The 9,007-nt window shown below is 35.3% G+C and overlaps 1 protein-coding gene across 1 annotated transcript; it reads right to left on the reverse strand.

Annotated features, from left to right (window-relative positions):
* Positions 1–5,513: 5,513 nt before the first annotated feature.
* On the reverse strand, positions 5,514–9,007 carry LOC120625886 (esterase FE4-like). The gene is made up of 3 exons (XM_039893144.1): positions 8,294–9,007; positions 6,240–7,516; positions 5,514–5,722 (listed from the first exon to the last, which is right to left on the reverse strand). Exons 1-3 carry the CDS (start codon positions 8,492–8,494, stop codon positions 5,548–5,550), a joined length of 1,653 nt encoding a protein of 550 aa, XP_039749078.1. The 5' UTR covers positions 8,495–9,007; the 3' UTR covers positions 5,514–5,547.

Genomic DNA, 9,007 nt, shown 5'->3' on the forward strand with positions numbered 1-9,007 from the left:
CCAGCCCATCACTCCTGGTGGTTATGGGCAAACGATGGTGTTCTGGTCAGATTCCACGTAGAAACCGATTAGGGGTTTTTAACATGCTCCCGGCAGGGTAGCCAACTTCCATCTTATAAGCAAGCCCTACACGACAATATCACCTGTGGTTGTGGCAAAACCCATACAACCCAGGCTGGCTGACCAGCTTATCTGTTGAATAATTAATACGCGTGCACCAAATGTAGTCAACAGGTAAGATATCCCCTATAAACTGCAATAAGCTCTTAACACATACCTAATTCAGATACTGGCGCGATCGTAGCGTAACCTTTATATAATAAAACTGACAAAATACAACTACAATGACTAGAAAATAAGGTTGTTATTCAACTGAACATATCCATTATATGGGATCATTCAAAAGTTTTATACCTTTTGTACATAAAAAATATTTTTTGTAAATACCACTTTAAATGTGAAATAGTAAGGTCGGGATTGAATTGAAGGTTTTTCTAAGATGGGACTATTCTGTAGATGTTACTTTTTAAGCGTGAAACGGCTTTCGCTCCGTCGGGTGTCGGTAGCGGCGCGAAGTTAGGTAGTCTCATTTATTATTGAAAGAGTTGCCATACTGCTGGAAAGTAGGCTTAAAGTATGCTGCCCCGGTATTTGCTATGTCTTGATAAGGTTATACTGTGAAGTTTTGACAAAGCTTTTATTTTACGTAGCTAACGAACTTACCGTTTTCGGTAAGTAGGTCGTTACTGATATTAATCCGAAAACCTTTTTTTTATTCCACTGCAAGTTAGCCTTTGATTGCAATCTCACCTGGTAGTAAAGGATGATGCAGTCTAAGGAAGCGGGCTAACCTGTTAGCAGTGGCGTGCATAGAGGTGCTAACCAGGGTAGACATAAAGCAGGTCCCATAAAATTAAAAAAAAATCCTTGTATACAAGTTCTATGACATTTTTAGGGTAAGCAGTGCATTTGTGCATCTATGAAGTGCACGCGACTGCCTGTTAGGGAGTAGTACTTTACTGGTAAAATATTGTTAAAGGCTTTTGATAAATAAAGCTTGTGTTATAGGTACTAAGATAACTGATGAATACTATACATAAATACCTATAATATACATATAAATACCCGGATACTGAAAATCATTCATGTTCCGCACACAAACATCTTCCAGTTGTGGGACGATTCCCACAGACCGATGGCTTTGGACTCAGAAAGCAGGGTCGCTGCCCACTGCGCCAATCGTCCATCTTTTGATGAAACTTGAACTATATAATATATATAATATTTACTCATAACAGCAATTACTATAAAACCTTCAAGTGGTGAGAACGTGTTGTATTTATTGTTTGCAAAAAGACGCGATATCCGTCGACTGCCGGGCTCAGGTGTGTCCCGAGCATTCCAATCATGGAATGGAAATTAGACCAACTTTCCTTTTCAATGGCGACTGTCTCGGTGTGCATTGCCACCTCTCGAGTCTCGCTTGCTTCAAAACAAGGTATGTAGGCGATCCGTTTGCTTGCAATTAAATCTTTATGCTTATTGTAATAATTCACGTAGCGGGCCAAGAAGATGGCTGACCGATTGGACGTGGAAACCCATCACCTATAATAGGAGCAAAAATTTGCTGGGTATGCGAGACAAATGTCTTGCAAAGTGCCTCGCTGTGTCCATCAATCTGACGCGTTCGTGTTAAGCCTTGTGTCTGTGAATACACTGGTAACCACGCTCTTGAGACTGGCAGGGTTATTACGTATCTTGGGACAAGTTTGCGACAGGCGTAAATCTAGCAATCACTGCTGTCAAACGTCACTTTTCCATACAATAAATAAACAGAAGTGACGTTTGACAGCAGTGATTGCAAGATTTACGCCTGTCGCAAGCCTGTCGCGAGATACGGAATAACCCTGTGGAAAACAGCATTGCAACCATGCTGAAAAATGTGTTCACTATTTTGTGGTGGTGGCCATCTTGAATTGAAATTTGTATGGTATTCTACTAGTCAATCTCTTTCATTTAATACCTATTTTATTTATATATATGTATAAAAACAAGGTTTACTATGACCCACAAATATTTGAATAGATTCAGGTAAAAAGTCCTAATTTGGCTATGGTGTGGGTGAGTATCTGACTAGGAGTTCTAGTTAGAACCTGTGTTTGGAAATTGCGAAAAAACACACGCACGCCAAAATGTATCTTTTGCTTCATGTTCTGTGTGAGATATACTAAGACATTTGTGTTTCTATTGATGATATTTCAAGATAAATATCGAAATTAACGACTAAAAATTAATTCAAATCGGCAATATCCGATTGAGTTATGAACGAGCCGCTTCTAGTGGGTCGCGCGTTCGTCGGGCAGACACCTGGGCGCCGAGAAAAATGTCTCTCTTCTAATGAAACTGCTAACCGAACAGATGAGCGATGGTGACACAATCTCACTCCGACGAGTACTGGCTCCGTTGATATACGATGACATAGATACAACAAAAACATGCCAATTACAACCTAATTAACAAAAAACTCTAAAACAAATAAGCTATTTATGTCTACATACTATTTAGTTATCTATAACACAGTATTGTAGATATCTACATAGTAGTAGTTCCGTTTTTTGTTAATAAGCTACGCTGAGGATGTCTACCGTCTTGCTTATTTCTGCGATGCTGCATTCTTGGCTGACAGACATGGTTGTCGGTGCAATTAAAGGCACATGAGTCATAACACTTACGCATGGTGAATGTATCCAGGGCGGCACCTTGCGGGACGTGTTTCCCATGCCCTGCGAAGTGTTGCTCTGTTTATAGGATATAGTTTTCTACTTATCATCGGGTAGGTCATCTGCGTGGTCTGTCAAATACTATGTAAAAAATAATAACAATAAGTAAAATAAACAAGATGCCGTGATTGTAGTATTACGTAACATACATTGGAATTCCAAGACCAATTATATTTAAGGTATTCTATAAAGCAGACTCTTTCTGCACCATTATGTAGCTGATATGTAATCGACACATACGATGCGTTTTGCTTCCTCATTTTTCTTATACGCATATAGATTTTGAAGGCCATTCTTCTTCCTCTGCTTCGATAATTTTGTTTCCTTTAAATCAATATTATAAGCAACTTTGAGACAACCGCGCTCGACCTCACGCTTTACCATCACTTACCATCAGGTGTGATTGCGGTTAAGCGCTAGTTTATATAATTAAAAACAATAGGCCAAGGTCAGTAGATTTTTATTTTTTAAATTAATTAAGATAACTAAAATGTTTATACTATGTATTGGTATTTGAATCAGCAATTTTTTTTGCGGTTTTTATATTAATGTAAACACAGTAAAACTTGAGGTTATGTTCTTGAATAACTTATTATATTTTTCACCATTCGTCACTTTAAGCCTTTTTGACCGATGGTTATGCTACAGTGAATTTCAAGACCAATGCGTTATCATTTAAAACTGTTATTCTTCGGTGATATACTATCAACGGCTGGCTCTCATTTCCGAGATGAATTCAGGCGATAAATTATCAGATAAACTTTGTTAGATTAAAATTATGATGAAAGATAATGTCCGTTTTTGTCTAAAGTTCGATTCAATGGGATGGATTAATGGTTTACCATCAATATAGAAAAATCTGTCCCATGTAAGATTTTACGGAGTTTTACGTGAGAGAGTGGAGATGGTTATATTTGACAAATTCTCCTTACCTTTAGGTTCGAATATACTTAGTGGGTTTTAAGTGTGCTCCTGGGTTTTACCCAGCTTATAATATATGAGGGATGATTACAAAATGAGCCCAAATACGGGTTTAGGAATTTTGTGGTGAATAATTTATTATTCACTATCTACCTCCACCGTGTACAAGAATTACGTAACATGTAAAAGCACCATTTAATGTTGGCTCTGAGACTTCTTTCGACATCATTGTCTGTGGCAATAGGTAACTCTGAGGTGTTACTTTCTCTTGATTCCTCCCTCGTTTTGGTTTTCATGGATTAGGTCTTTCACATTCCGGGTGAAAACTTACGAAGCCACTTTCGTTTAGTTCAACAATATTCTTTAGGCAAATCCCAAGGTAAATAATGACGCATTTCTAAACCCCTCCAGGGATAAAAGAAAAATATTCGTAAACTTAATCAGAACCTAATTCATATCATGTCAGACACTGGAAGCCTATTCGACGTCGCTTGTCAAATTAACGAAGTTATCAAAAACTTAATAAGAATTCTTGGCCGAGATGTTTTTATACGTAGAGGCGTTAACCGCGATTTATATTTGCAACATAGAAACAAGGTAATTGCCCAGTATTCAGATTGTCTTATTGATACACCTATTGCGGAGGTAATAATAACATAATTTCTTATTTTTTTTTAATTTGCGCTGTATTTTGTTTGAATAGAACAAAAGAAATGTGTTCAAGTATTACAATTTGGACTATTTTTGTTGTTTTTGTGACTGTACATCTACGTACGTAGTATCTTTCTAATTAATGGGTCAACAAGAATGTGGTTTTGTACATTACTAACTTAGAGACTACGCAAACTGTCCATCTTGTCGCTGAGACCAGACGTTCATTTATCAAACCAGATAACCGAGCAAAAAGTAGCTATAGGACATGAGACACAATAATATCTAACTTCGAATAAAACATAGGTACAAAAGTTTCTTGAGATGTTTTACTAATTTGATATACTACCATTGATGACATTAGATAATAAAACAAAGAAAAACACTCTTGCACTGCTACACCTCTACAGATGTGTAGATATTTTGTTAGAGATCTGCAGCACACTATAATTTATTTCCAACAAAGTTGCGCTCGTAAGTAATGAGAAAACTTAAGATACCTCCGGGGAATTTGTGTTGTTTCGCCCTATCTTACTTTCAAGTCGGAAATTATCATAGGTGTTACGAGTATCAACCTTAAGATATGGAACTTTATCTTTTTTTAGATAAGAACATAAGAGATAAAAACACTCACAAATATTAATTATTATTAGAAACAGTATAAACATTGATTAAAAGTCAAAGGTTGGAAGTATTTATTGTAAAGTGTGTATGCTTATTTTTCTATTTCTTGCAATCTCTTTCTATGCAATCTTATGTTTAATTTTTGAAGGAGTTAGTTAAATTTACGAGTTCACTGCAGCCCATGATGACGTGTACATTGTTAAGTTTTTGGAAACACTGAGGCTGCTTTTGCACGAGTTTCGCTTCTTTTTAAGATGACGTTCATTTGAAGAGTTATGGTCGTATTGTGACAGGTTCTGAATATATTTTCTTGCGGGGCTAATTACAAATATTCGGGTTTTTATAAATTTTTATTCGGCCCTAGCAATAATCTAGAAGCTTTTGTAGAAACTAAATAGTGCGACATCCCTTCGTCATCCCAACTACATTTTAATACTTAAGGTACATGACATTCAAAGTTGTTCTTCGTAACTAAAAAATTAATAAAAAAGAATTTTACATGTCAGTTACCCTAAGGAAAAAATTAAAACACAGTAAAATAATATATGTCTTTATGTGTTAATGTATATTTTTAAGTTACATGAGCGTTTCGATATTTACTGTAGATATCTTTCCATAACCGATAATCTTGAGGACTACGCATCGGACCCATTTTGGACTCTCTATCTATATAAAGGAACTTTAGGTTGTCTTTTTCGCTCGGCTTCCATCTGAATGGTAGATCACTGGTTTCTGGTGTAGGATTTCTGAAATATATTACAAGAAATAATTAAACTAGGATTATTTAAACTTGACATGTAATAAATTGATGGATAATTGAATGGTGAAAAGCTATATTTGTGTTGAAATGCGTTTTTATCAATCATCATTGCGATTATCATAGTACTTACTCATTTCTAAAATATTAATGATTACAATATAAATACTATTAACATAAAATAATAATTAATTATTATTATTAGATTATAATTATAATTGTGTCTAAGCCGTTGTTGCTGAAGAGCCTAACGTGCTGTTTATTTTTTTAATATGAGTCAAGTTTCACCGTAGTTTGAAGATCCCCATTCCGATTCCCTCTTTTTCTTCTCTTGTCGGGAAAAACCATCGGCTTTTCTGACAAAAGCAAATAGTTCCGAGTGCAAAGGATCTCATAATCATTTCAAAATAACTCATAATCATTTCAAACTTTTTCTAATTGATTTATAGTTTTGGTTCTGCAAACATCAACAAAAAATATGAAAAAGTATTCAATTATTCACTTACCCATATTTAGCAAAGTTTGTCCACAATGTTGTCATTTGATCAACCATTTTACGGTCGTCATCTCCAAAAACCATTGGGAATAAATCTCCGTCGAACAAATAAAAGAGTTCATCACCGTGAGTGGCACCATCTTCGTACCAATAACCGCTGGTCAATTTAAGTAAATTCCTCGAACCTTGATAATTAAAAATATAGTTATATACATTAGATTTACTTCTAATCAGCCGATACTCCGTTTCTAAAATTGCTGGCATTTCAAAATATAACTGAGAGTATAAGTTCGAAACATTGTGGATTTTTTTTGAACTTATAAGATCATCGCCAAAATAAAATTTGTGAACTTTCTTTGCTACAGTCATCGCTTCTCTTTCAGACGGGAATTGTAAATCTGAAGCAAAAAGATACCGTCCATTTCTTGAATGAAGTATTTCTTCAGACTCTGTTGGTGCCAAAAATATCCCTTCATTACTGGCAGTTCCAATCATAATATCAATATCTTTAGTTTTATTAGAAAAAATGTTATATGATAAATCAGTTATAACCGGTTCTACCCCTGGAATAAAATTTTCAACACAAGGTAACTGAAGAAGTCCGGTATCATAAAACATTCCCGTTGGTTTTTTTGCCTTTAATGCAATAAGATCTTTGTAATCCATTTTAGAAAATATATCGTATAATTTGTTTGGGTCTTCCGTATTATGACCAATGGTTTTAGCTAGAAGACTAGCAATCCATATCGGTTTTCTATTTATTGACCAATTAGACACTGATGAGCCACTTTGAATAATTGCTCTTTTGAACAAACCATTGGTTGCTTCACTGGCTACTAAAAATGAGAGTGAGACAGCCCCAGCACTTTGTCCAAATACTGTTATATTATCTGGATCGCCACCAAAAGCAGCAATATTCTTCTTTACCCATCTTAAAGCTGCTAATTGGTCCTTGATACCAGCGTTTCCAGGAACTTCCTTTGTTCCTAAACAAAGAAAGCCTAGTAATGCAAGTCTATAATTAAAGGTTACTAAAATGACGTCTTTTCTGACTATAAATCGTGGACCGTAGATGATTTTGCCTCCACTTCCAAATAAAAATGCTCCTCCATAGATATAAACCATGACAGCGCGTGGTTTTTCGTTTTTAAGACTAGCAGGTACATATATGTTTATTTTTTGACAATCTTCAGTGCCCAAAATTCCAAAGAGAGTGTTTTGAGGGCACATGTGGAAGTCTTCAACTGCTCTGTAAACTCCGTTCCATGATGGAGGCGGACCTGGTGCCTGAAATGTGTAAATTTCAATGATACTTAATTTAGCAATTTTGCACCCTTATTTTAGCCTATATCTTAATTTTAACAATTTTATTCATCATTTATGTTGGTATATTTCATCACAACATGTTTACATTTTAGTATCAAATTAGGGATACATCATTTTTGCGAGGCGCTAAAATAATAACCTAATACCAATATTTCACTCAAGTTTATTTATATGACCTTCATTCAGCATGATCAGGATTCAGAAGTAGAGATTGTGATACCATGATTTAATTATTTATTTTAGTAAGCGTAATAACTTGAAGCGGTGATAGCCCAGTGGGTAAGACTCGTCTTAAATTTCGGGAGGCCGAGTTTGAATCCCAGCACGCAACTCTAACTTTTCTATGTAATGTACATTTTATGCAATTAAAATATCACTTGCTTTAACGGTAAAGGAAAACCTCGTGAGGAAACCTGCATGGCCGAGAGTTCATACTCTTCTCAAAGTCTGGGCCAGCGTGGTGGATTAGGTCTTCAATCCCCCTTCATTGTGGAAGGAGACCCGTGCCCTGTAGTGGGCCGCTAATAGGTTGATGATGATGACGATGATGATGAATTACTTTAAACATTGATATTATCATAGCGTATTAAAGTCAATTTTGTATTTTTGAAATCTTATTTCAAAAGCATCATTGTCTACTTTCTTATTTTGTGGAGTTTACATTTAAAACCATTAAATGACTTAAACGTATTATTTTAAATCTATACTTATAGATTATTAAAATATAGGTCGACGTACCTGAAATCGCGTGTTGTTATCTGACTTTGCGTACGGAATCCCAGTGTATTCAAAAAACGTCCCACATCTACTTGTTTTACCGCTCAAAATCCCTTGCTCAATCGTTACTTCCGGCGCCGGCTCATCGACTAAGTTCATAATAAATAAACTAAATAATACTAGCTTCTTGCCATATTTCATCTTTAAGAGCCAAGTGTCCATTTAAATCATCTGCGATTATGATCATACAAGTCCAAAGTGTCACTACAAAATATTGTTTTAAATCGACAAATATTTGTATACCAACAAGAAATGTTTGAACTAAACTAAATTGACATATAATCAACAAGAAATGTTTGAACTAAACTAAAGTGAATACACTGTGAATTTGTCAAATAACTTAATCAATAGACCTTTTATTAAAACCACTAATCTTTACAATTCAAAATTGAAATGTTCCATAAAATATGCACAGACAATATTATTCTTATCCAAAATTGTTTGCAGAGATCTAACGAGTAAAAAGTATTTATATTAGTGTTATAAAAACGTCATTGACTATATCACTGTCTTGTTATTTCACATTATTACTTAATGTACCTACTACATAAACTAAATAGTCGAAGCTAACGCGTTTAGAGATAAAGCGGTCTTGATAAAGAGAGCTAACATTGACATCGATTAACGCGTAGGAACACATGGCCTTGAATGTTTTACACAACCGGTGCGCGCGCG

Source organism: Pararge aegeria, chromosome 8 (genome assembly GCF_905163445.1).
Source record: "Pararge aegeria chromosome 8, ilParAegt1.1, whole genome shotgun sequence".
Classification (NCBI taxonomy): Eukaryota; Metazoa; Arthropoda; class Insecta; order Lepidoptera; family Nymphalidae; genus Pararge; species Pararge aegeria.

Excerpts from the sequence above, each read along its gene's own strand:
- LOC120625886 (XM_039893144.1), bottom strand. The coding sequence starts at position 8,494 with ATGGACACTTGGCTCTTAAAGATGAAATATGGCAAGAAGCTAGTATTA. Across the intron at positions 7,517-8,293 it reads ATAACAACACGCGATTTCAG|GCACCAGGTCCGCCTCCATC; the intron begins GTACGTCGACCT and ends TACACATTTCAG. Across the intron at positions 5,723-6,239 it reads ACAAACTTTGCTAAATATGG|AAATCCTACACCAGAAACCA; the intron begins GTAAGTGAATAA and ends AATATATTTCAG.